Here is a 27,959-nt window from a genome sequence, read left to right as displayed (position 1 = left end):
AAATTCTTGATATATTTAATCTGTAGATATTTAAGTGTGTATTTTAAAGAGAATTAGGACTTAACCACAATTATCCCACCAGAAACATTTAATAAGTTAAATATTTTAATACTAAACATATTTAGAGGCATGGTGTGGTGGCTTATGCTTGTAATGCCAGCTCTTTGGGAGGCCGAGGCAGGCACATCACTTCCGGCCAGGAGTTCGAGACCAGCCTGGCCAACACGGTGAAATCCCGTCTCTACTAAGAATATAAAAAAATTACCCAGTTGGGTGGCACATGCCTGTAATCCCAGCTACTTGGGAGCCTGAGGCAGAAGGATCTCTTGAACTCAAGAGGCAGAGGTTGCAGTGAGCCAAGATCCTGCCACTGCACTCCAGCCTGGGTAACAGTGCGAGACTTAAAAACAGCAACAAAAAAAGACCAACAAATCGATTTAGAATCAAAGTACTACCCTGAGAACTGAGTAAGGCATTCCCCAATGCTGCTTTATTTCTACGGGGATAGCATGGTTGGTCGTTTTGTTTATTTGTTCTTTTGCTAACATAGTAAGCAAATGGAATTTTGGAAGTGTTGTTTACTAAAGGTGGGTTTTGATATTTTAAGAGTGGGGGTCTTATGGTTATACTCATTGGTGATAAAATCAAACCTTTTACTATTCTCAAATTTAGATACAATCTCCTGTTTTGACTGTTTAAAGAGAATACTGTAGTAACTTTAAGTCACATATCCTTGTTAAAAATTATTCTGGGCTGCTAGATTATTTTGTTATACCTGTCTAAAATCTTTTATCCATAATTTAGAAATTTTAAATTCTCTGACAAAATTTTGCATTTGACACCAAGACTCATTTGGCAAAAAAACTGATCTCAACTGATGTGAGATTATGTATGTTCTATGTGTGACATTTAGTGAAAATTTATATGTAATGAAATTTATATGTAAAGAAATATTTGATGTCATAACTGTGCTCCCCCAGATGCTACTGGGGTATTGCATAGTATTTCTGAAATCTGAGACTATTTTTCCTAATACATGTGTTTTTTTTTTGAGACGGAGTCTCTGCTGCTCAGGCTGGAGTGCAGTGGCGCAATCTTGGCTCACTGCAACCTCCACCTCCCGGGTCAAGGAGTCCTCCTCCTTCAGCCTCCCAAGTAGCTGGGATTACAGGCACCAACCACCACCACACTTGGCTAGATTTTGTATTTTTAGTAGAGACAGGATTTCACCGTATTGGTCAGGCTGGTCTGGAACTCCTGACCTCAAGTTATCTGCCTGTCTCTGCCTCCTAAAGTGTTGGGAGTACAGGTGTGAGCCACCACACCCAGCCCCAAGCATTGTAGAGAAGAGACCAGAGTAGACTTAAAGTATAGTTTGTTACAACTCATGCTTAGTCTGAGGTCACTGATAAAATTGAAACTTTATACAAGATAATAAGGAAATGAAGTCTTGTGAATGAATGTTGGCCCTTTCTGTTCAGAAAATAGCCTGTGCTCCAGCATAGCATCATCACCATCTGGGAGCTACCTAGGAATAGAGTCTCACCCTGCCCCAGTAGTACCGATAGGCACATTGAAAAGAACTAATCTAGAACACTTTTCACTCCCTTTTTATTATTTGGCTTGGGAATTGCAAATTTTGGTGGACTTTTTGGCAAGAGTGGTTTTTGATGTTTGTTGAGAATGTTGAAGACCACAGTGTAGTCACGGTTAATGTACGTTGGAAATAGTACAATATCAAAGATGACAGTTTATTTGCAAAATTTGAAATAATGACTTCTAAGTTATAAATTTTTTTTTTTTTTTTTTTTTTTTTTGAGACGGAGTCTCGCTCTGCCGCCCAGGCTGGAGTGCAGTGGCCGGATCTCAGCTCACTGCAAGCTCCGCCTCCCGGGTTCACGCCATTCTCCTGCCTCAGCCTCCCGAGTAGCTGGGACTACAGGCGCCGCCACCTCGCCCGGCTAGTTTTTTGTATTTTTAAAGTAGAGACGGGGTTTCACAGCGTCAGCCAGGATGGTCTCGATCTCCTGACCTCGTGATCCTCCCGTCTCGGCCTCCCAAAGTGCTGGGATTACAGGCTTGAGCCACCGCACCCGGCCCTAAATTACAAATATAATTAACAAGTAACTTCAAAGCTGGCAGGCTCGAAATAACATGCTATTCTGAGATATATGCTTTGAATTATCTGAACTCTTTTTTTTTTTTTTTTTTTTTTTGAGACGGAGTCTCGCTGTGTCTCCCAGGCTGGAGTGCAGTGGCGTGATGTCGGCTCACTGCAAGCTCCGCCTCCCGGGTTCACGCCATTCTCCCGCCTCAGCCTCCCAAGTAGCTGAGACTACAGGCGCCCCCCACCACGCCCGGCTAGTTTTTTGTATTTTTAGTAGAGACGGGGTTTCACCATGTTAGCCAGGATAGTCTCGATCTTCTGACCTCGTGATCCACCCGCCTCGGCCTCCCAAAGTGCTGGGATTACAGGCTTGAGCCACCGCGCCTGGCCTATCTGAACTCTTAATGCAGATCATATTACATCTTGGCATAATATAACCATTCTTTAATTCTTGGTTATAAATGTTAAGATTAACATTCCATATACCTTGCAAACAAGGTAGATCTGTCATAGTTATGACAGTTTTTTTCTTTCAGTGTTTTAAGGAAAATACGTAAACATACAGAACAGTATAATGAATTCTTAAGATTCCTTCTACCATGATGGCCATGTTTCATTTTATTTTTTTGCTGAACCATTTGCAAGGAAATTGCTGACTGAAGACAAAAGATCCCTAAGTATTTAAATGTGAATTTCTTTTTCTTTTCTTTTTTTTTTTTTTGAGATGGAGTCTTGCTCTGTTGCCCACGCTGGATCTTGGCTCACTGCAACCTCTGCCTCCCGGGTTACAGTGATTCACCTGCTTCAGCCTCCCAAAGTTGGGACTATAGGTGTGCGCCACTACCCCCAGCTAATTTTTGTACTTTTTAGTGGATTTAGTATATAGGTAGTCACACTGACCATGCTGTTGTTTTCATTCACATAGATTATCAGTTATTTTAGAAATAGGACCTTCCTGTGTTTTATTATTTTTGCATATTGCATGTTTTCTTGATGTTACAGTACTCACTCGGTCAAGATTTATTGACCTTCCTGAAGTAGGTAACGCATTCTTTAAAGTATTCCTGATGTTTGTTGAATACTTACAGATTCTGGAACACTTTTCTTTAAAAAGTGTTTTCAAAACAGAAGGTGCTCCAGGTAAGAGTATGATGGACTTCTGTATCTTAACACCCCAAAATATTTTAATGATGGCACAGTTAAGTGTGAAGGTTGAGAATGTAGGGAGAAATTTTTATGTATCTTGGGACTTCCAATGGCTAATAGATCCCAAAATATGTAATATAATGTTCAGTGAATCTAGAGGTGCCCAATTCCTTTATTCTTTTTTTTTTTTTTTTTGAGATGCAGGTGCGCTGTTGTCCAGGCTGAAGTGCAGTGGCACAATCTAGGCTCACTGCAATCTGCGCTTCTCAGTTCAAGCAATCCTCCAGCCTCAGCCTCCCAAGTAGTTGGGATTACAGGCACGTGCCACCACACCAGGCTAATTTTTTTTTTTTTTTTTTGTATTTTTAGTAGAGGTGGTGTTTCACCGTGTTGGTCCGGCTGGTCTCAAACTCCTGACCTCTGTTGATCCACCTGCCTCGGCCTTCCAAAGTGCTGGGATTACAGGCTTGAGCCAGTGTGCCCGGCCCCAATTCCTTAATTCTGTTTAGTTCTGAATTGCGCTTGGGGAAGAGAAGGGCCCAATTTTTACTTAGAGTTTTGCAGAAAAGCTTTGCAGACTCTCAGTTATCTGTATATTATGATGACTTTCAGGGTGGCATTTTGTTATCTTTGCAGAAGAAAAATTACAAAAGCATTATGATTATTAGTGAAAAATGGAGAAAAATTTAAAGAACTCCAAACCCCATCCCATCCTTAGATGTCACCTTGGTATGTAATCGTCTAGATAACTTGTGCATGTTTTGGTTATGCTTCTCCACGTCAGTGTCACATGTCATTTAAATTGTATTCCATTGGATTGGTGCACTGAAGTAATTTGTACTCATTCATTGTCAGGCACTTGTTTTCTACTTTTTCACTGTTAATGTGTTCACACCATTGTTTCTTTCAGATGAATTCTCAAAGGTAAAATTACTGAGTAAAAAAATACGCAGTTTTAAAACTTTTGATGAAATAATCTCGTTGTTTTCTGGAAATGCAGTATGAGTTCATATGGACCATTTGTTTTGACCATTGCTTGCAGTAGATACTGTAATTAAAAATGTGTTAGCTTGTTTGGTAGGTGGAACATGGTACTTGGTTTAATTTATATTTCCTTGATAGTGTTAATCTTTTTAATCTTTATATACCTTTAGTATTGTTAATAACCTGTTTGTGTCCTTGAGCCATTTTTGTTGGTCTGTACCAATAATAATAAATAATAACAGTAGTAGCAGCAGCACTTGATATGTGCCAGGCAACATCATTTCCAGTGTTGTGTGTACCTTGTTTCATTTATGCTTCATTCCTATCCTGTGAGACAAATACTATGAATTATACTCATTTTACAGTTAAGGAGCCTGAATTTCAAAGAGATTGACTTCCCAGAGAAAGTGCATGCCTCTAGCAAGTTGTTGATCTTGAAACACATGTGTCTAGGCTGGTTGCAGTGGCTCATGCCTGTAATCCCAGCCTTTTGGAAGGCTGAAGTGGGGAGATACTTGAATCCAGGCATTTGAGACCAGCTGGGCAACATGGCAAAACCCTGTCTGTACTAAAAGTATAACAAAGATAGCTGGGCGTTACTTTATTTTTAAATTTTGTGGAGATGAGGTCTTGCTGCGTTGTTGGCCAGGCTGGTCTCTAACTCCTGGGCTCAAGCGGTCTCCCACCTCAGCCTCAAAGTTTTTTATGTTTATGCTCTAAATTTTAAATGAAATGTGACCTTGTGTTAAGGGTCAACTGTAAATAAAACAATCCTTATTTATCAGTGTAATCCTAACCTCTATGTTTTGACAACTCTTGTTGGACTTTTTACGTTAAGTACAAGGCTTAGCAGTTCATATTTCATCCTCTTCTACCTAGTTCATAATCACTAAAGATCACATTTTAAATCACTAAAGATCCCATTTTCACTAAAATTAGGTTTGGTCATGGTGGACGTGGCTTGAATTTGTGAGGGTACTTTTTTTTTGTTGGTTATTTTTTTGTTTTTTGAGATGCAGTATTAACTCCATCGCCCAGTGCAATGGCGTAATCTTGGCTCACTGCAACCTCCGCCTCCCATGTTCTAGCGATTCTTTCTCATGCCTCAGCCTCTCAAGTAGCTGGCATTACTGGCACTTGCCACCATGCTTGGCTAATTGTGTTTTTGTATTTTTAGTAGAGATGGGGTTTCACCATGTTGGCCAACCTGGTCTTGAACTCCTGGCCTCAAGTGATCCACTGGCCTCAACCTCCCAAAGTGCTGGGATTACAGGTGTGAGGCACCACACCCGGCCAAGGATAGGTCTCTTTTATCTACTTTGTCAGTTTACTTTCTTTTGGAAATATGAGTTACCTAAAATTTTGACTTATTTTTTTGAACATACTTGGTTGTGTTAAAAACTAAACCAGAGTATAACTTTTCAGGGTACAAAAAAAGTTTGTGTTGAAGGAAAATTGGGTAATGATGAGACTTATGAGGTTATGTCCTATTAGTGAAGGATACATAATTGAGAGGGGTTGTTTATACTTTACAGCAAAATCAAAGGCTGAAATTTTCTTAATGCTGGAGCTATGTGTGATCTGTAGTGATTAAGAACTAGGTAGAAGAGGATGAAATAAGAACGCTAAGCAAGCCGTGTACTTAATGTAAAAAGTCCAGCAAACGAGTTGTCAAAACATAGAGGTTAGGATTACATTGATAAATAAGGATTGTTTTATTTACAGTTGACACTTAACACAAGGGGTGTTGAGGCACCAGCTGCCCGCACCCCCTCAAAAATAAAAAATCCACATATTACTTTGGACTCTCCAAAAACTAGTGATGAGCTACTGCTGCATAGAAGCCTTACTGATAAACAGTTAACACAGATTCTGTATATTATGCATTATATATTGTATTCTTACAAGAAAGTGAGCTAGTGAAAAGAAAATAGGAGCAGAAGATATATTGACTTTGTTAAGTAGAAGTAAATCATCACAAATGTCTTCCTCATTGTCTTCACATTGAGTAGGCTAAGGGGAAGATAAAGGCTTGGTCTTGCTGTCTTGGATGGTTTAGGCAGAAGAAAATCCATGTATAAACCCATATTTTTCAAGGGTCAGTTGTAATTGATTCTGTATGCGTTGACAGTGCCATAAGCAAGCAGAAAAGTAGCATCTGGATAGCATCCAGACTATTCCATTCTTTTCCAAGGGAAGTGAAAATTTGGAGTACTGTGTTAAAGGGAAATTGGCAGACTAAGTTTTATTTGTTATAAGGCATCATTTCTTTATTATTATTATTATATATTTTTTTATTTGAGATGGAGTCTTGCTCCATCTCCCAGGCTGGAGTGCAGTGGTGTGATCTCCGGCTCACTGCAAGCTCCGCCTCCCGGGTTCACGCCATTTTCCAGCCTCAGACTCCCAAGTAGCTGGGACTACAGGTACCCGCCAGCATGCCCGGCTCATTTTTTGTTTTTGTATTTTTAGTAGAGACGGGGTTTCACCGTGTTAGCCAGGTTGGTCTTGATCTCCTGACCTCATGATCTGCCAACCTCGACCTCCCAGAGTGCTGGGGTTATAGGCGTGAATCACCGCGCCCGGCCTATAAGGCATTTATTTTCATAGATGGTTAGGATGGGGAAGAGTTGGAATGAAATGTTTTGTCAAAGAAAAATAAAGAGCCATGTGCTGCAGAGATGTTTTGGTGGATGACAGGCCACATATATTATGGCCCCTTAAGATTATAATGCAGCAGGCCAAGTGTGGTGGTTCACGCCTGTAATCCCAGCACTTTGGGAGGCCGAGGCAAGCAGATCACCACAGGTCAGAAATTCAAGAGCAGCCTGGCCAACATGGTGAAACCCTGTAGCCAGGCGTGGTGGCGTACATCTGTGTTCTCAGCTACTCAGAAGGCTGAGGCAGGAAAATCGCTTGAACCAAGGAAGTGGAGGTTGTAGTGAGCCGAGATTGTGCCACTGCACTCCAGTCTGGATGACAGAGGGAGACTCCGTCTCAAAAAAACAAAAAAGTAAAAGAGATTATAGTGGAGCTGAAAAATTCCTGTTGCCTAGTGACATCTTACTGATCCTGAACATCTATAGGCTTAGGCTAATGTTTACGTGTTAGTTTTTTCAAAGTAAAAATGTTACAGTAAACTAAATAAGGGTAGTATATAAAAGAAAAATTTGTTTTATAAACGTTAGTGTAGCCTTAAGTGTACCATGTTTATAAAGTCTACAGTAGTGTATGGTAATGTCTTAGGGCTTCAAACCCACCACTCAGTACCAGTCACCCAGAGCAAAGTTCAGTCCTGAAAGCTCCATTCATGCTAAGTGCCTTATGTAGGTATACCATTTTTGAAACCTTTTCTCTTTTTTTTTTTGTTTTTTTGAGACAGAGTCTTGCTCTGTCACCAGGCTGGAGTGTGGTGGTGTGATCTTGGCTCACTGCAGCCTCCACCTCGGGGGTTCAAGTGATTCTCCTGCCTCAGCCTCCCGAGTAGCTGGGATTATGGGCATGCACCACCACACTTGGCTAATTTTTATGTTAGGTGAGATGGGGTTTTACCATGTTGGCCAGGCTGATCTTAAACTCCTGGCCTCAAGTGATCCACCCGCCTTGGCCTCCCAAAGTTCTGGGATTACAGGCGTGAGCCACCATGCCCAGCCTGTTTTTGAAATCTTTTGTATTGTATTTTTACTATACCTTTTCTTTTTTGAAGTGCACAAATACATTGTGTTAGAACTTAGACTCAGCCCTTGTTTATCTCTTTCGGGTTTTTTTTTTTTTTTGACGGAGTCTCACGCTGTCTCCCAGGCTGGAGTGCAGTGGCGTGATCTTGGCTCAGCTCAACGTTTGCCTCCAGGATTCAAGCGATTCGCCTGCCTCAGTCTCCTCAGTAGCTGGGACTACAGGCGCACGCCACCATGCCTGGCTAATTTTTGTTATTTTAGTAGAGACGGGATTTCACCATATTGGTCTGGCTGGTCTCAAACTCCATGTTGGGATCACGGGTGTGAGCCACTGTGCCCGGCCTGTGTCAGAACTTCTTACAGTGTTCAGTACTGTGCATGCTATGTAAGTTTGTATTCTGGGAGCAATAGTCTATATGATATAAGCTAGGTGTGTGGTAGGCTATACCATCTAGCTTGGTATTGGGTAAGTACACTCTTATGCCATTGCCACAGTGACAAAATTGCATGACGATACAGTTCTGACGCATATCACTGTCATTAAGCAATGTGTGATTAATTAATTGGCTTACTAATGAATGTAATTCAAAGAAGAGAGCTAAGGGAAGAATTAGGAGTCAACTATGATTTAGAATTGCGTATCATTAAATTGTGAGTTCTCCGACGTTGATGGCAATTCAAAAGCTCCACCATTGGTAAGAAAGGGGACGAGGTCAGCGGATCACCTGAGGTCAGGAGTTGGAGACCAGCCATGGTCAACATGGTGAAACCCCGTCTCTACTAAAAATACAAGAAATAATCCAGACGTGATGGCGGGCGCCCGTAATCCCAGCTATGCTGGAGGTGGGGGTTGCAGTGAGCCGAGATCGCAACATTGCAATCCAGCCTGGGCAACAAGAGCTAAGCTGCAGGAAACATGCAGATAAAAATAGTATTTACTCATTTACTTATGTCATCAGCACTCAGAGGTAACCACCATCAACATTTTTATGTTTTGTTCTAGTCCTCTGTCATATAGCTACAGATATATATGTGTGTGTGTGTGTGTGTGTGTGTGTGTGTGTATTTTACTAAGATGTAATTATTATGGTGTTTGAACCTCTACGTGGTAGATGTTTTCCAGTCACTAAGTATTCCACCGCGTTTTTGTTTAATGACTGTCAAGTATCTTTTGTCACAGATTTATAAAAGATTACATTTTCTGTTCCAAGTAAACATGGGAGTACTTGAATATCCTCAGTTGCTTAATGAATACAGATAGAGGGACGTACCTTCTCATTGCTTGATAATTCTTATTGAGAATTTTCAAATGAACCTACAAAACATGTACTGGTTTACTTAGTTAAAACAATGGAAATACCAGTTTCTTTTCCTTCACCTCATTGTATGATCACTATTACATAAGCAGATTTGACAGAAAAAAAAAGATGTAAAAAAAAAAAAGATGTACTTTTCTTTGGGAATTTGGTAAAGTGTGCAATCTGGTATGTATCATTTTTGAAAATGCTATATATAGCATCTTAAGAAAACTTTTGAACAAATAATATATACGTACATAGAATAAGCCATTCCTGTTTAAGCCCCACTCTTCGGATAGCAACTGCCATGTTTGCTCTCTACACTTACTGTTCTCCTGAATGATTTCAAAGTTTGCTGACATGATACTTCAGCAAACATGATACACACTGAAGTTAGGAGCTTCTGTGTGTGGCTGCATCTCCTGAGAATAAAGGAAATATATGCCACCAAAATATTCTCAAAACAATAATATCAATTCAGTAATTAAAAAATTCATGGCCGGGCGCGGTGGCTCACGCCTGTAATCCCAGCACTTTGGGAGGCTGAGACGGGCGGATCACGAGGTCAGGAGATCGAGACCATCCTGGCTAACACGGTGAAACCCCGTCTCTACTAAAAAATACAAAAAACTAGCCGGGCGAGGTGGCGGGCGCCTATAGTCCCAGCTACTCGGGAGGCTGAGGCAGGAGAATGGTGTGAACCCGGGAGGCGGAGCTTGCAGTGAGCTGAGATCCGGCCACTGCACTCCAGCCTGGGTGACAGAGCGAGACTCCGTCTCAAAAAAAAAAAAAAAAAATTCATAGTAAAATTATCTAGATAAAAATGTCTCTTTTCCCTAGTCTAAAATTCATCACACTGCCCATCTCCCACATCCCCTTTTTTTGAGACAATGAGGTGGCTCAATCTCGACTCATTGCAGCCTCCACCTCTAGGGTTCAAGCAATTCTCCTGCCTCAGCCTCCCTAGTAGCTGGGACTACAGATATGTGCCACCACAGTCAGCTTATCTTTGTATTGTTAGTAGAGATGGAGTTTCACCATGTTGGCCAGGCTGGCACTGCTTTTTTAATCTAGAAAAAGGCCCCTAGTTTTTATTTTTTGAGATGTCCAAACCAGTTGTATTGTGCTTTCTCACAAACTTGAAATTGTCTGATTGTTTCCCCCTTATACAGATTCTAGAATTCTTGCTGAGAATAATGTGTAGGTGATAATGCGTGTTTAAGTGTGTCACATCAGGAGGCATGCAATGTTAGGTTGTCCTACAACTTTCTAAGTTTGATCCTTTAGTTTAGGTTGTGACCTCCAGGTCTTCATTGTAAAGGTACGTTTACCCCTTATGTAATTATAGTGTAATCTGTTCTCAAATCCTGTACTCCACTCACCAAGTTTTACCTGGTGCTTTTAGCATACATTGACAGTAGACTCATCTGTTAAATTGGTATAATCCTCACCAATGTGTGATAGATTTTAAATAATGAGTCTTAACATCTTTTTTTTTTTTTTTTTTTTTTTTTTTAAGACGGAGTCTTGCACCGTCAACCAGTCTGGAGTGCAATGACGTGATCTAGGCTCACTGCAACCTCTACCTCCTGGGTTCAAGCAATTCTCCTGGCTCAGCCTCTAGAGTAGCTGGGATTACAGGCATCCGACACCACACCGAGCTAATTTTCTGTATTTTTAATAGAGATTGGGTTTCACTATGTTGGCCAGTCTGGTCTCGAACTCCTGACCTTGTAATCTTCCAACCTTGGCCTCCCAAAGTGCTGGGATTACAGGTGTGAACGACCTTACCAGGTCCCACACCTTTTAAGTTATTATTATATACTATAATTATAATGTTTATGATCCATTTGTTTGGATTTCCTGCCATTTTTAAATTTTGTTACTCTTCCTTTTGAGAATTAAGTTTTATTTCATTTGGGTTTTGACCTTTGCATATACAGTTTTTTTGCATGATCCATTTGTATTTATATTAGGATTTAGAGTGAGGTTAGTTCCAATTTTTGAATAAGATGGCTACCTAGTAGTACCATGTATTGAATTACTCATTTCCCCCCCATGACTTACAAGGTCTTAGGTATTCTTAGTTCTAATAAACATAGCAGTTAGCATAATGTTATCTAAAAGTAGCCAACTTTGTTTCTTCATAGGCTGAAAATGTCTTAGTAATATCACCAGGTACTACTGTTTTCTCAGAGATTTCTCACAGTATATACCTTGAGATACTGTTTTTGATTAAATGAGCCAATGATTCTTGGCAGTGCAGCAAATTAAAATGCACATATTTTTCCAGGCATTGTTGGCCTCTGAAGAGACCAGACCAAGGGGAAATAGTTGAAAGCAGTAAAGATCCATAGGAAGCAGGGTACAAAAATGGTGATAAGAGACAGAAAGTAATGTGGGATAGGGTAGCTGGACCTAAATAGGCCAAATAAGAGTTGAAGTGTGTTAAACAACTTAGATCAAATGATGATGATACAAGTATGCAAGGAATTTATAGTATCCAAAGAGTATTCAGAAATTTAAGGAATTGTGAATGACTGAAAACTTTGGAATACAGAATATTTAGTAATCCTTTTAGAAAATTGACAACTTGGCCGGGCGCGGTGGCTCAAGCTTGTAATCCCAGCACTTTGGGAGGCCGAGACGGGCGGATCACGAGGTCAGGAGATGGAGACCATCCTGGCTAACACGGTGAAACCCCGTCTCTACTAAAAAAAAAAAAAACAAAAAACTAGCCGGGCAAGGTGGCGGGTGCCTGTAGTCCCAGCTACTCGGGAGGCTGAGGCAGGAGAATGGCGTAAACCCGGGAGGCGGAGCTTGCAGAGAGCTGAGATCCGGCCACTGCACTCCAGCCTGGGTGACAGAGTGAAACTCCTCTCAAAAAAAAAAAAAAAAAAAAAAAGAAAGAAAAAAAGAATTGACAACTCATTGCTGCCATCTAGTGTCACTTTTGTCTTTGAAATTCTGCAAAGAAGGTAAATTCTACATATAGCATATTTAGTACATGGAATTGGCATTTAATTTGAATTGAATGCAGGGACTAGTTTAGGGCTTTTTTTTGTTTGTTTGTTTTTTGTTTTTTAAAGGAGTCTTGCTGTGTTGCCCAGGTTGGTGTGCAGTGGTGCAGTCTCGGTTCACTGCTGCCTCTGCCTCCTGGTTTCAGGCAGTTCTTTCTGCCTCAGCCTCCTGAGTAGTTGGGATTACAGGCGCCTGCCACCACCATGTTTTGTCTTTAGTAGAGACAGGGTTTCACCACGTTGGCCAGGCTGGTTTTGAATTCCTGACCTCATGATCTGCCTGCCTTGGCCTCCCAGAGTGCTGGGATTACAGGCGTGAGCCACTGCACCTGGCCTAGTTTAGGTTTTAAGATATAGTAATAAAGGAAATTGTAAGGCAGGGTTCTGAATTTCCTAATCTGAGGTAATATATATTTTCTTTTGTGTCTTTTTTTTTTTTTTTTTTTTTTGAGAGGAGTCTCACTCTCACCCAGGCTGGAGTGCAGTGGCCGGATCTCAGCTCACTGCAAGCTCCGCCTCCCGGGTTTACGCCATTCTCCTGCCTCAGCCTCCCGAATAGCTGGGACTACAGGCGCCTGCCACCTCGCCCGGCTAGTTTTTTGTATTTTTTTTTTTAGTAGAGACGAGGTTTCACCGTGTTAGCCAGGATGGTCTCGATCTCCTGACCTCGTGATCCGCCCGCCTCGGCCTCCCAGAGTGCTGGGATTACAGGCTTGAGCCACCGCGCCCGGCCTTCTTTTGTGTCTAATACGAGATAATATCTGGTAGGTGAAAGTGACAGCATCTTTAATTTTTTTTTCCTGGACCAATGGATAATGGGTTTTAAGTATAATGTGATTAACCTGTGTGGAGAGGTGTCCAGGGCTTGCTGAAATAAATGCCCAGTAGAAACATCTTGTACTTTAACTTTTGTACTTTTGCACTAAATAAGCGTACTTTAACTTTTGTACTTTTGCACTAAATAAGCCAAGATATACTGAAAACAGTTGGATTGAGTGGCGCTGATCTCCTATGCCCCAAACTCTATCAAAGCTGGCATACAGTGCCCAGATAAAAAAGCAAGGTAGCTGAAGGCTTGACTCTGTATTTAAATTCATTTTGGCTCAGCTCTCAGTGGATACCAGGGCTGTCATAACCTGTTTGTGGACCACTTGAACCTTATTTAATGTAAAAAATCTTCAGGTAATGCAAACTGCCGTATCTTTTCCAAGTAGAATTGAATTACTTGAGATTTAAAGTCAATGTAATGGAAATGGAGTATTTTTATAAATATATTTTTCAAATTTTTTGCTAGATTGACAATCCAAGATTGGTTTGCCTCCATTAAAAGGGTGAAGAGGCATGATAGCACCTCACTGTTAGAATGAACAGTTGGAAATAAAATTGACTTTGGCTTATATCCCAACCTAGATAGAGTTTTTACTCATTTTTTGCTTTTAAGCTGTGGCTGGGATGGTGAGAGTGTGAGTAGAGACAAATTTCTGTATTCAGGAAATTCTTGTCCTTACCACTACTATTAAAATCTCAGATTGCTTATATATATGTGTGTGTGTATATATATATATATATTTTTTTTGAGACGGAGTCTTCGCTCTGTCGCCCAGGCTGGAGTGCAGTGACCAGATCAGGATCTCAGCTCACTGCAAGCTCCGCCTCCCGGGTTTATGCCATTCTCCTGCCTTAGCCTCCCGAGTAGCTGGGACTACAGGCGCCCGCTACCTTGCTTGGCTAGTTTTTTGTATTTTTTTTTAGTAGAGATGGGGTTTCACCGTGTAGGCCAGGATGGTCTCGATCTCCTGACCTCGTGATCCGCCCGTCTTGGCCTCCCAAAGTGCTGGGATTACAGGCTTGAGCCACTGCGCCCGGCCAGATTGCTTATATTGCTTTAGGATAGAGCATGTGATAAAACAGACAAGCATATCAGACAAAAACACAGGTTTTTGGGCCGTAGAGATAACTTAGTATTCCTGGTTTTGACTTTTCTAAATAAAACAGGTCTTTGGTGATGCTTTGATTAAAAACAGTAATAAGAACGTGTAATGAAAGTATAGTATATAATACACAAACACATTTGTCCATGTGTATAATAGAAATTTGAGCACTATCACTATTTTTCCTCTTTTTTTAATCCTTTTGCTTTTTCTCTTTGAGACATGCAGTCTCACATGGTTGTCCAGGCTGGAGTGCAGTGGCATGATCTCGGCTCGCTGCAACCTCCACCTCTCGGGTTCAAGGGATTTTTCCTGTTTCAGCCTCCCAAGTAGCTGGGATCACAGGCACCCACCACCACACTCAACTAGTTTTTAGTTGAGACTGGGTTACACCATGTTGCCCAGGCTGGTCTCAAACTCCTGGCCTCAGGTGATTTGCTCGCCTCAGCCTCCCAAACTGCTGGGATTACAGGTGTGAGCCACCATGGCTGGCCTAATTTAGGTTTCTAAAGTCTATCCTTTTCATGACAGAGCTCTTGTGTATTATTCAGTGTTGAGTTTAAGAAAGAAATAGCACTTAAGGTTCTCATTTGTTGAGGAAGTTTTTTTTTTTTTTGAGACGGACTCTCGCTCTGTCACCCAGACTGGAGTGCAGTGGCGCTGTCTCTGCTGACTGCACCACCGCCTTCTGGGTTTAAGCAATTTTCCTGCCTCAGCCTCCCGAGCAGCTGGGACTATAGGTGTGTGCCACTATGCCCTGCTAATTTTCATATTTTTAGTAGAGACGGGGTTTCACCATGTTAGCCAGGATAGTGTCGTTCTGACCTCATGATCCGCCCCCCTCGGCCTCCCAAAGTGCCTGGCCGGAATGTGACTAGACTTCACTTTTGAAGTATTTAACCTTCTGATTTACAAATAATGGAAGCTGGAATATTTGAACTGTATGTTTGTTTGTTTTTGAGACAGAGTCTCCCTCTGTTGCCTAGGCTGGAGTGCACTAGCACGATCTCGGCTCACTGCAACCTCTGCCTCCCGTGTTCAAGCAGTTCTCCTGTCTCAGCCTCCCAAGTAGCTGGGACTACAGGTGTAGGCCACGACGTATAGCTGAATTTTGTATTTTTAGTTTCACCATGTTGGCCAGAGTGACCTTGAACTCCTGACCTCACATGAACTGCCTGTATCCCAAAGTGCTGGGATTACTGGTGTGAGCCACCTCACCCGGCTTGGAATATGTGAACTGTAAATTCATGAATCGGACATGCTAGTCTCCATCAAGATTTCAGGTTTTTTGAGACGAAGTTTCCCTCTGTCGCCCAGGCTGGAATACAGTGGTGCAATCTTGACTCAATGGTACCTCCACCCTCCGGGTTCAAGTGGTTTTCCTGCTTCAGCCTCCCGAGTAGCTTGGACTACAGGCATGTGCCACCACGCCTGGCTAATTTTTGTATTTTTAGTAGAGTCAGGGTTTCACCATGTTGGCCAGGATAGTCTTGATCTCTTGACCTCATGAGCCGCACGCCTTGCCCTCCCGAAGTGCTGGGATTACAGGCCTGAACCACTGAACCCAGGCCCAGATTTCTTTTTTTCTTTTTTTCTTTCTTTTTCGAGACGGAGTCTTGCTCTGTCGCCCAGGCTGGAGTGCAGTGGCGCAATCCCAGCTCACTGCAAGCTCCGCCTCCCGGGTTCACGCCATTCTCCTGCCTCAGCCTCCTGAGTAGCTGGGACTACAGGTGCCCGCCACCACGCCCGGCTAATTTTTTTGTATTTTTAGTAGAGACGGGGTTTCATGGTGTTAGCCAGGATGGTCTCGATCTCCTGACCTCGTGATCCGCCCGCCTCGGCCTCCCAAAGTGCTGGGATTACAGGCGTGAGCCACCGCGCCCAGCCCCAGATTTCTTAATGTTAAATCTAGTTTATGTAAATTAATGTCACTTTATTATTTAACAGCATTATTCGACTGTTACACACGAGTAGATGGTGATAGAGAAGGATCCCTGGGTTAGCTTGCATTATAAAAAAAAAATTTTAGACCCCTTCAACTAGAAGAAGGGGGGAATAAGATAATAACGGGCATTGACCTCAAAATATTTCAGTATATACAGGTACATTCTACTATATTGTACTACTATAAAAGGATGCTGGCAACCTGTTACATGAAAGAACTGAGGGACTGTTCTTAGGATTTCTAACAGCAGTCTGCATAACATGTGGTGCTCGAGAAACCACACCATACCACCTAGAGAGAAATGGTATTGTTTAAGCATCAATGACAACACAAAAAGGTATTGCCACTTATAGGACAATGTAGTCTTGCCAAAATATTGCAGATGAGGCTGAATAAGCCTTCGGTCCCAGCTGCCACTTTCAGGAATTAAGAATATGTGGAATTGTACCAAGAGTATCAATTCTGGAAAATACAGACTGGGAAACAACAGGTCAATACCCTGGATTCTTAAACAGATAAATTTTAACCTAATGCAATTGAAGTGGGACTTATCTACAAAAATGCCTTAAATGCATCACATTTATTTTTTTGGGAAGACAGGAATGTCTACAGTTACACATCTAGGCATTAGAATTATTTTACAAGTAAGAAAGTACTAGTAAAGTCAGAATGATTGTTACCTTTTGGTGAAAGGAAGAGGGATTGGCAGTGGAATTGGCCACGCAGGGTTTGTTTAGTTATGAGGCTTTACAGGGACGCAACTGCTCTTGCACCTTCACACATTTTTATTGAAGTTCCTTGTGCTCACCCACTATTGGAGCAGGTAAAACTTACAAGTTTTAACTGCTTTTCTAAAATTTCTTGCTTTTCAGGAAATACCTGCTGGTTATTTTGGTATTGTATTTCTAAGTATTTTATTCTCCAAGTTGCTTATTTTTTATTTCTCCCAGTCAGTGAAACCATATATGCTGGCTGTAGGATTATTTTTTATTTCTCCCAGTCAGTGAAACCATAAATGCTGTCTGTAGGGTAGTGATTTTGCCATCTTGAGTCTTCTGTTGGGAGTCAGATTCAAAAACTGTTCTGCTCTTGCTGTCCGTTTCCAAGAATCCCAGTTCTTTTCCAGTACTCCTACAGTCAGTGAAACCATATAAGCTGGCTTGCCTTTACTGCCTTGAATTTTGGAATTTTGTTGTAAATACTGTCTGTAGGATAGTGATTTTGCCATCTTGAGTCTTCTGTTGGGAGTCAGATTCAAAAACAGCTCTGCTCTTGCTGCCCCTTTCCAAGAATCCCAGTTCTTTTCCAGTAGTTTCTTTGTGTTTCAGTATTGGCTATCCTCCTCCCTTTATGGAAATTTCACCTGTATGGTACCTTAAAATTTTGAGGTGGGATGAAGCGTGACTGGACATCATTTGGTTATTTCTAAAACTTCGGGAAATCTACCTCTTCCATAAAATTGGACATAGCGCTACCACTAAAATTTAAGGAAGCTCTCAGGACAGTCTTTGTTATTATTTGTCGCCTGGATTTTCCCGGAATGTGGTACTCAGCATGTGGTTAGTAAATATTTGACCCCCAAAACAAATGAGCTTGTAGTGACTGTTCATTCCTTAGGAGGATATGTTACTAAGAGTGGAATTAATCGGTATTTGTGAGTACATCTGTCTTTACTGTTGCCTCCATCTTGAATTTAAATCCTCATAGTAAGTATGGGTATTAATTTTAGGCAACCTTTGAAAGTTGGGATTATTATATTTTTAAAAATAAGTAGTTCATCATTTTTGTAGCAGATTTAATAACCAGACCATAAACAAAATGAGAAATCATATCCTTAAACTCAGAGATAACAACCATTGCTAGAATCCTTTTTTTGTATGCCTGGATGCTTTTCTACCGAGCTTTTCCTGTGTGGATCTTTGAGAGAATTAAGCCCTGATACACGTGAAAAATGCCGTGGGGTATGAATTCCATACATCCTGATTAGTTCTAGGTATGTACTCAGATTTGTGAAAATTGAGAAAATGGTCATTTAGATCCATTTTTGTCTGTGGTGCCAGAGGGTACCCCTTTCAGTCACATCGATATTTTTTTGCAAATGTCCATTTGGAACATTGGACTGTGGCGTGATGGGTTTTTTCCCTTAGGTTCAGTATTCTGTGGTGGCTTATGGAGCCCCTCACCCCTGGTAATTTCTTCTCATTAAAACTATGGAGATTATATTTCCTGTTGGTATACCTATTGTTTGTGAAAAATAGTTGCTTAAAACCAGATTGTTTCTCCACTTGTAGTAATAGCAAATATTGTAAACCAGCAGTAGTATCTGAAACCAGTTAGGCCTTAATGCAGATTTTTGTTTTAATTCCTCTTTTTAGTGTCCTCAGACTTTCTGGCATACTTAAGAGCTGAAAGATTGTTGATGAATTTCAGTGGCTACTGTTTGTTAATTTTTATTGCTTAGTCTTAAAATATTAAGAACTTTTTGTAAAGATATACTTTAGAAAGTAACATAAAGACAGACGAATTTCAGAAAGATTTGGAAGGAAGTGAAATTTTGTTGGAGCTTTTAAATCAGTACTGCCTGTTAAATGACTGTATTAAGCGTCAGAATGGTAGGAGTCATGTATAAATGAAATGGTGTTATACTACCTGTTTTTATGTACATGTATGTATACATTAGACATTTTTACATCATCCATAAGAACTAGTTTGTCTGATTCACTTGAGGATTGGAAGGATAACAAATACTGGAATATTTTGAGATTCATCGGAACCTTTCAAAGGGATGAAGGGGAAATCTTAAGAATGTTTTTAAGTCTTGTTCAAGATAGGGGGTTGGAGTGGGAAGAGGCAGGAAACAATGCTGAACGAATGAAATAAAACATTTTCACTTATACAGGACCTGAGATGGTATTGTGAATCTTCATATTGTTATGATAGTATTGAGCCTCCATCACATATGTAAAGACAGATAATTTTTGGTTTTAAATAATTTGTGGAAAGTTGTGTATTTTTCTTTAGTTCCCCGATCCTTAATTTGATTCATGCCGTGTTCCACTGGCTAGTTTTATCATCATCACCATCCGATATTATTAAATGTCCTATATTTTAGGTTATATAAAAAGTAGCCTTGGAGTCATTGCAGTCTGTAAAAAAAATGGTATTGATACTTACGTATCTAAAGCATCCTGCAATTAATTGAAGTATCTGGAAATAGGCATTTCCAGTATAAATGAATTGATTCTGTTTATTGCCTTTTGAAGAAAATTATACTTAATGGGTAAGTGTAAGCTATCCATATTAATCTAGCTAATGAATGGCTTGGGACAGAAGTTGACATTTGCTATGCTGTGTGTATATATACAGAACCGGTAAAAATAAAAGCAGCGTGAATCAAGATTATTGATGGCAGGGAACAGTTAGCATGACCTGTAATGTGAAAAACAGCAGAAACTGGTGTCAGAGAATTTAGGCAGTTCTAATTTGCTTCAGTTATTAGAGGAGGGCCATTTGGAATTATGTCCAAGGAAATTTATATTGCCAATGACCTGCCAGGGAAAATTTTTTTTTCCTGGTAATTGAGAGTTTAGTGCCGCTGAAATAGAATGAAGAGGAAGAAGTTGAATTTCTAGAACATATTCAGAGGCTGGAGTCTCTGAATTTATTAGTAAATACATAATGCTGTGAGTCCCTTTAAGTTGCCTGATACTCTGGGCAGTTAACAGTGTTTCAGAGTGAGAGTGGAGAATGTTTTATCAAGGCATATTGTTTTTAGCATCTGTTCACCTGAATACTTTTTTTTGCTTTACAGTTTTCAGCTTTGTGAGAAACCTTATCATCAAACACAATGGCCAGCAACGTTACCAACAAGACAGATCCTCGCTCCATGAACTCCCGTGTGTTCATTGGGAATCTCAACACTCTTGTGGTCAAGAAATCTGATGTGGAGGCAATCTTTTCGAAGTATGGCAAAATTGTGGGCTGCTCTGTTCATAAGGGCTTTGCCTTCGTTCAATATGTTAATGAGAGAAATGCCCGGGCTGCTGTAGCAGGAGAGGATGGCAGAATGATTGCTGGCCAGGTTTTAGGTAAGGTCTCCATTAAGTTAATTTTTTCATTGATGATCAGGCCTGAGTTTTTCGATTCATATTTTTTTGTTTTTGTTTTTGTTGTTTTTTATGTCTGTAAAACTGACAGCCTGAGATATTCTGGATATTGTGCCTATTCAGTCTAATAAAAATACATTAGGCTTATAGTTATAATTGGCTAAGTAAAGGATATTCTTCATTGTACCATTTTGTGTAGTAGAGACAGGACAACTCTCATTTGGCAGTTGTGAGTAGGGCGACCTGGGAATGACACTTCACAGTGTTAAAATGTTGCCTAAATGGTTATATCCTCCCCACAGCAGACTGGTGGACCCCTCTAGTGTTGTTGACTGCTTGTCTCCTCATTGGGGTTTCGCTCCATTGTTGGGCCAGTTGCAGTTTGGCTCAGTCTTAGATTTTCTTGTCTTTTCAAATGTAATGACACCTCAGAGTACTACTTATGATTTGGTTTATTCAAGCCAGAATGCAGCGTCCACATGTTTATTTGATTAGTTGTACTAGATGTCTGTTTTAACTTCCCATTTTATGTGTACTTTGTGCCTCAGTTTCAAAATAATCATACCTGTGTTTTTACAAAATTAAGATGATTATTTTCAATTTTATATTTGTGGTTTTATTCTTTGTATACATTCTACTATGTCTGTTGACTCATAGCACGATAGGTTAGAGTTACATGAAACAATTCTCTGATAATGTTATGTAACCAACCAGATACACAATTTGGGTCTATTTCATTGTTTTTACATCTTACTGGATTGCATTTTCAGAAATTCTATCTTTAGTTTTAAAACACTATATGGTTTCAAAGTCAGAATTGTAAATGAGGTTAACATACCAAAACCTGAAGGTTATTCATGTAATGGTGTTCAGCAAATAGACAGTATATTCAATTTTTGTTGTTGTTGTTGTTTTTTTTTTTTTTTTTTTTTTGAGACAGTCTAGTTCTGTCGCCTAGGCTTGAGTGCAGTCTTGACTCATTGCAACCTCAGCCTCCCAGGTTGAAGCGATTGTCCTGTTTCAGCCTCCCGAGTAGCTGGTACTACAGGAGTGCACCACCACACCTGGCTAATTTTTGTATTTTTTGGTAGATACGAGGTTTAACCATGTTGGCCGGGCTGGTCTTCACCTCTTGACCTCAGGTGATTCTCCCGCCTCTGCCTCCCAAAGTGCTGGGATTACAGGCGTGAGCCCCTGTACCTGGCCTCAGGCGGTTTTCAGTTGTTCATTTGATGAGGTCCTTTTGTATAAAAAGGTAAGATATAAAGGATTAAGTTTTAAGATATGCACGTTTGGCGAGGTGCAGTGGCTGATGCCTGTAATCCCAGCATCTTGGGAGGCGTAGTTGCGCTGGTCATGAGGTCAGGAGATGGAGACCATCCTGGCTAACACCGGGAAAAGCCGTCTCTACTAAGAATACAAAAAATTAGCAGGCCGTGGTGGCGGGCGCCGGTAATCCAAGCCGTTGAGGCAGGAGAATTGTTTGAACCCGGGAGGCGTAGGTTACAGTGAGCCGTGATTGCACTCCAGCATGGGCAACAGGGCAAGACTCCGTCTAAAAATATATATATATATGGAATTTGTATATTTTGGGGCATGTGTGTATTAAAATGAGACTAATTTTAAAGCAGTATATATGAAAATGGAGGTATTGTTGACTGAGTGCTTTAGCACGACTGGGAAGTTAAAAAACTGAATTGGCTTTCTGACATGGGGTTTTTAGAACAAGGAGAAGATGAATTCTTGTTTGGAAGGTCATGGGTGGCAGGGTAGGTAGCTGGGCTTACGTGTTACAAATTGTATTTGAAAACTAGGGTTGTTTCCCTTTGCTCTTTTATTTTTTTGATATATGTAAAGGTTATTTAAGCAACTTATGAATTATTCAGAAAGCAGTTGTTAACCCCGGATGTTTTACATGCAGTACAGCTAATCCTTACTTATAAGGGAAATCTGAAGTTGCCTTTGAGGATGATTTGAGGGTGTCACACTGCACTATATTGTTTTGTGGATTGGCGTATATTTTAATATATTTGTAATAATTCGGAATGAACTGAACCATTCTTGGAAAGGTAACCATTGATAGTTTTCTCTTGTAATAGTAACTGAGTGAACAGTCAGTGCCTTGAATGGGGAGAGTTGAGTTAAAGTGGGATCTGAGGGTGGAGAGTACCAAAGACAGACTTAATGTTATGTCTCAGGAACACTTTAGTGGTACAGAACAGAGTGCAAATACATAGAAGATGAAGTCTTAGCCTTGTAAAAATTTATGAGCCTTTTTAATATTAAAAGGAGAGATGAAGCTCAGCATGGTAGCTCACACCTGTAATTCCAGCACTTTGGGAGGTCAAGGCAGATCACTTGACCCCAAGAGTTCGTCCCTATGAAAAACAGAAAAATTGGCCGGGCGCGGTGGCTCAAGCCTGTAATCCCAGCACTTTGGGAGGCTGAGATGGGCGGATCACAAGGTCAGGAGATCGAGACCATCCTGGCTAACCCGTTGAAACCCCGTCTCTACTAAAAAATACAAAAAACTAGCCGGGCGAGGTGGCGGGCGCCTGTAGTCCCAGCTACTCGGGAGGCTGAGGCAGGAGAATGGCGTGAACCTGAAAGGCGGAGCTTGCAGTGAGCTGAGATCCGGCTACTGCACTCCAGTTTGGGCGACAGAGCGAGACTCCATCTCAAAAAAAAAAAAAAAAAAAGAAAAAAACAGAAAAATTAGCCAGCGTTGGTGGTGCCTGCTACTTGGATGGGAGGATCACCCAAGCTTTGGAGGTCTAGGCTGTATTGAGCCATTATTGCATCACTGCACTCCAGCTTGTATGACAGTGAGACCCTCTCTTAAATAAAATAAAAAAAAAATAGGAAAGATGAGTTGTTTTGTTTCATATTTTCTAATTTTTATGTCTGTGATTTTCTAAACTTTGTACTAGCTGGGCATGGTGGTGCCCGCTTGTAGTCATAGTTACTCTTGAGGCTGAGGCAGGAGAATCCCTTGAACCGGGCAGTGGAGGTTTCCGTGAGCCTAGATGGCACCATTGCATTCCAGCCTGGGCGACAAAGCGAAACTATGTCTCAAAAATAAAAAAATTAACTTTGTAGTTTGTTTTACCTGGATACAAAGTTGTCACTAAAATTTTTGCTTTTGTTTTTCAGATATTAACCTGGCTGCAGAGCCAAAAGTGAACCGAGGAAAAGCAGGTGTGAAACGATCTGCAGCGGAGATGTACGGGTCAGTAACAGAACACCCTTCTCCGTCCCCTCTACTCAGGTCCGGAAACTTTATTATTTATAACTGCATTGTGTCCATCAGTGGGCATCTTCTCTATCTGTTTTCTGGATGTGGGGAGGGTTAAGTGTACTGTGTTTTATCTGTGTGTAAATAAGGTTTCATTATTTTTGTGTTAATATGTCTCTCTTTTGCCCTAGCGAAAATTACTAGAGAATTAAAAATCCCTGAGGTTTTTGCTATTGATGTTTAGGAGTAGTTTGATATTTATAGCATAGCCTGAAATACTTCTACAGGATCGTTGAGCTTCTAAGACACCAGAGAGTAAGAGAGGGAAGAAGTGTGGTATAAGAATGTTTAGTTTACCATTCTGTTTTTCAGTGTTCAGTTTAACTATGTCGTATGTGGAAATCTTAGTGAATTTTAACCTGAATTACCAATTTGACCACTACATTTCCAGTGGTCTAAGGTGATTGGAATTGAGTGATTTATTGTATGAATGATTGGGGATCATTCAGTGCTAATCTTGTTGATCTATCTGTTGTGGTTTATTTGGCATGGTTCTCCCCTCACCTGATGTTATGAATTAGTAGCAACGTTTCCAAATTAACCCTTTTCGGTATTTATTTTTCAGCTCCTCTTTTGACTTGGACTATGACTTTCAACGGGACTATTATGATAGGTATGTTAAAAGTGTTTTGCCTTTCTGCTAAACAGCTATTAATGAGAACCATTTTGTTTTTCTAGTTTGTGGTGATGAACATCAAAGATGTTTCCAAACATACTCCCTTTCCTCCAAAAGAAAAAAATAACCTTAAGTAGATTATTAGGTAGGGTGATAATGATTTTAATGCATTATTTCATAATGCCTGTTTCTACTAAAAATACAAAAGAATTCGCTGAGTGTGGTGACTAGGGACTGGGTTATGGGTGGCTTTGGGTAATAGATTTAGAACTGATGATAGCAAATACTAAACAAGAAATAGAATGATGTGCTTAAGAGTGTTACCACATTGACAATCTGATATCAGTCTCAGTTAACATGAAGTAAATGTTAGACTTATTTGGCTTGTCGTGTTTAAACTCATGCAGTATATGTAAGTATATGGAGCAAACTATTATATGCAATACACTTTAAAAATGCAATATATAAAGCGCATTACTTTATATGAAGCATAGTACTACTATTTGTCTTAGAATACCAGTATTCTAATCATTAGTATTTTAATGTTATTGCTGTATATAACAATTCTGTCTCTGATTTTGGAGTAAAAATTACTGATTGACAAATGCTTAATGTTTGAACTGAGTTAATCAGTCATGCATGGGAGTTGTGTAGAGGAATCAAGTCAGCTGTTAAATACCATAGAGTATACACTGAAAATGTCAGACATGAAAGTATACACTTTCTGTTTGAGAAATAACGTCATAGAATATGGCAGGTAGTCATTAAAAGGCCAGAAGAGTAAGGCCTGAAAAAGAATTTAAATCCAGATTGTAAAGGGCCTTGAATGCCCTATTAAGATGGTGCGGTTGAGCATACTTAATGCATCATCAAAATGTTTTTTTTTTTTTATTTGACTTTAGCGGTTTCCTCAGATTGTTGTTGTTGTTTTTTTTTTAAGATGGACTCTTGCTCTTGTCACCCGGGCTGGAGTGAAGTGGCGTGATTTTGGCTTACTGCAACGTCCGCCTCCTCGGTTCAAGCTATTCTCCTGCCTCAGCCTCCCAAGTAGCTGGGATTACAGGCATGCACCACCACTCCCAGCTAATTTTTGTATTTTTAGTAGAGACTGGGTTTTACCATGTTGACCAGGCTGTCTCGATCTACTGAACTCAGGTGATTAACTCACCTTGGCCTCCCAAAGTGATGGGATTACAAGTGTGAGCCACTGTGCCCGGCCATTTCCTCAGATTTTTACAGTTATGTGTGAACATTTTGAAAACTAACGAGTTTTATAATTCTTCATTTTTAGTTTTGTTGAAATTTTTGAAATTCTTAAAAATTGGCCGGGCATGGTGGCTCACACCTGTAATCCCAGCACTTTGTGAGGCCAAGGCGGGTGGATCACGGCGTCAGGAGTTCAAGACATGCCTGGCCAATATGGTGGAACCCTGTCTCTACTAAAAAATAAAAAATTAGCTGGGCGTGGTAGCGTGCACCTATAGTCCCAGCTACTCAGGAGGATGATGCAGGAGAATCGCTTGATCCCGGGAGATGGAGGTTTCAGTGAGCTGAGATCGCGCCACTGCACTCCAGCCTAGGTGACAGAGTGAGACTCGGTCTCAAAAAATAAAATAAGAATCAATGCAGAACTTCCAGTTGAAAATAAATAGGACTTTTCTTTACTAATGAACTAAACCCATTTATTCCTGAGATTGCAGTTTTTTGAATTTTTGCCATCAGACCTTGATAATGCAGACCTAACGCAGTAGGGTATAAATAACTCCAACAAGCTTAGCATTCCAGTAATGGAACACTAGGCATAAATGGGTTATTGGTCAGGTGTCTTGAAGGCACCGAAACTCAGTGAGTTTGTCTAAAGCATCTGCCCTTTATCCTTCCTGCACATGGTAATTGCTTGACCACATTTAAAACATACTCATGCCAACTTCTCCTGTAGGGATTCTTAAATAACTGGTCTTTTGCAGACTTTCTTAAGTACTAGAATATTTTTCAGTGCTTTCTGTGCATTCTTTTGTCCAGTCAGAGTTGAGAATCATTGTTGCAAAGAGTACGGAAGTGGTTGTATTTCTGTGTATTATTATCCTATTTCTTTGTCATAGCTCAATTCAGACCAATTTAATAAACTCACACTTTGTGGGTATAATTTCAGGGATGTCATGGACTGTCAGTTGATGTTTTAAATTATGAGTGTATCAAGTTTTAGCAGTATACGGTGGCAGTCTTCTCATTAAACAGTTCACGTTAAGAACTCTTTTCTTGGCAAGGCACATTGTGAATAAGAATGTTTTTGAAAATTTGGGGACTTTGGAAAACATTAGTTGAGAAAATGAGATACATACTGCAGGGAATCTAAAGAAATCACATGTTTGCAGAAATGTCTTCACATTTCTTACCAATGCCATTGGGTCTTAAATTGGTGACCTCTTCAGTTTTTCAATAGACAAAAATATATTAGGTTGGAGCAAACGTAATTCCGGTTTTGACATTTCTTTGAACGGTAAAAAGCAAAACCGCAATTATTTTTGCCCCAGCTGATGCTAGTAGTTACTGTCTGATATATTGCTGCATATTGTGTGTCAGTGAAAAGTAATGTCTTCTTTTGTTGTAATGTCAGCTTTTAACGTCTAACTTTGTTCTAATGTCAGCTAGTAGATAATGATAACTGGTAACTAGTGGAGCAACTAGGTAATAGCTGGGAAAGAGCTGACTTTTATAGTACTGAGCTCTTTGTCGGGAAAATGAATTTTAGGAGGTGTCCACATGAAGGGAACTTACTCAAGTTGGGTTGGAGAATTGAGTCCATGTCTTATAGGATAGATGTTAATGAAGGTGAAAGGAGGAGGAGTGTTTGGTTAGTGGGGAGAGGGGCAGATGCAGGAGTTATTTGCTGGTTTGGAAAACATTAGGTCAGTTTGGACCTGAGAAATAGGTTGGGTATAACCTGGTATAACAACTTAGAAAAATGGTATTAATATCTTCTCAGAAGTCATTCTGAAGATTCATCTTCGTAAGGTTTAGAGGTTTATTCTAAATGGTAACATAGTGATACTGCATTGACTATGTTAAATTGTTTAATAAAAGAAGATGGGAAATTGGCTCAGAGGTGTTTGAAAGCTCTGGGTCTTCCTACTCAAATGGGAGTGAAAATCAGTGTCCAGGAGGTTTTCTTTCTTTCTTTCTTTTTTTTTTTTTTTTGAGATGGAGCCGTACTCTGGCACTTAGGCTGGAGTGCAGTGGGTTGATCTCGGCTTACTGCAACCTCTGCCTCCTCCTGGTTTCAAGTGATTCTCCTGCTTCAGTCTCCCAGGTAGCTGGGATTATAGGTGTGCACCTCTACACACAACTAATTTTTGTATTTTCAACTGATTTTTGTCTTTTCAGTGGAGACTGTTGCTCCACGTTGGCCAGGCTGGTCTTGACCTCTTGACCTCAGGTGGTCCACCCGCCTGGGCTCAAGAGATCTTCCTGCCTTGGCCATGCAAAGTGCTGAGATGACACGTGTGAACCACTGCACCCCACCCTCTTTTAATATTACTCAATTGAAGGCACTGGTTTTGTTTTGTGAAAAGTGTTGTAATAAAAGTGAATTTGTTTTTTTGTTTTTTTGAGACGGAGCCTCGCTCTGTCGCCCAGGCTGGAGTGCAGTGGCCGGATCTCAGCTCACTGCAAGCTCCGCCTCCCGGGTTTACGCCATTCTCCTGCCTCAGCCTCCCGAGTAGCTGGGACTAGAGGCGCCTGCCACCTCAACCGGCTAGGTTTTTGTATTTTTTAGTAGAGACGGAGTTTCACCGTGTTAGCCAGGATGGTCTCGATCTCCTGACCTCGTGATCC

At 40.6% G+C, this 27,959-nt stretch overlaps 1 protein-coding gene and 2 long non-coding RNA genes across 38 annotated transcripts in view; 1 reads left to right on the top strand and 2 right to left on the bottom strand.

Annotated features, from left to right (window-relative positions):
• HNRNPC (heterogeneous nuclear ribonucleoprotein C) overlaps positions 1-27,959 on the top strand; it is a 63,414-nt gene that overhangs the window by 18,073 nt on the left and 17,382 nt on the right. For 17 of the 36 annotated variants that reach the window (NM_001261233.1, XM_028850322.2, XM_015143116.3 and 14 more), the window contains 3 exon segments: positions 19,920-20,196; positions 23,368-23,443; positions 24,075-24,122. In NM_001261233.1, coding sequence (NP_001248162.1) covers positions 19,956-20,196; positions 23,368-23,443; positions 24,075-24,122 — 365 coding nt within the window. In that variant the 5' untranslated portion in view covers positions 19,920-19,955. 36 annotated transcript variants of the gene reach the window in all.
• On the bottom strand, positions 7,621-7,983 carry LOC144330164 (uncharacterized). The gene is made up of 2 exons (XR_013396080.1): positions 7,836-7,983; positions 7,621-7,703 (listed from the first exon to the last, which is right to left on the bottom strand). It is a non-coding gene; the product is annotated as an uncharacterized LOC144330164 (long non-coding RNA).
• Positions 10,732-13,573, bottom strand: LOC144330162 (uncharacterized). Its single transcript, XR_013396078.1, has 2 exons — positions 12,899-13,573; positions 10,732-10,942 (listed from the first exon to the last, which is right to left on the bottom strand). It is a non-coding gene; the product is annotated as an uncharacterized LOC144330162 (long non-coding RNA).

The sequence above is a fragment of the Macaca mulatta genome, chromosome 7, assembly GCF_049350105.2.
Source record: "Macaca mulatta isolate MMU2019108-1 chromosome 7, T2T-MMU8v2.0, whole genome shotgun sequence".
Classification (NCBI taxonomy): Eukaryota; Metazoa; Chordata; class Mammalia; order Primates; family Cercopithecidae; genus Macaca; species Macaca mulatta.
Note: the sequence above shows the minus strand (reverse complement) of the source record. Positions and strands in the feature narration are given on the sequence as shown.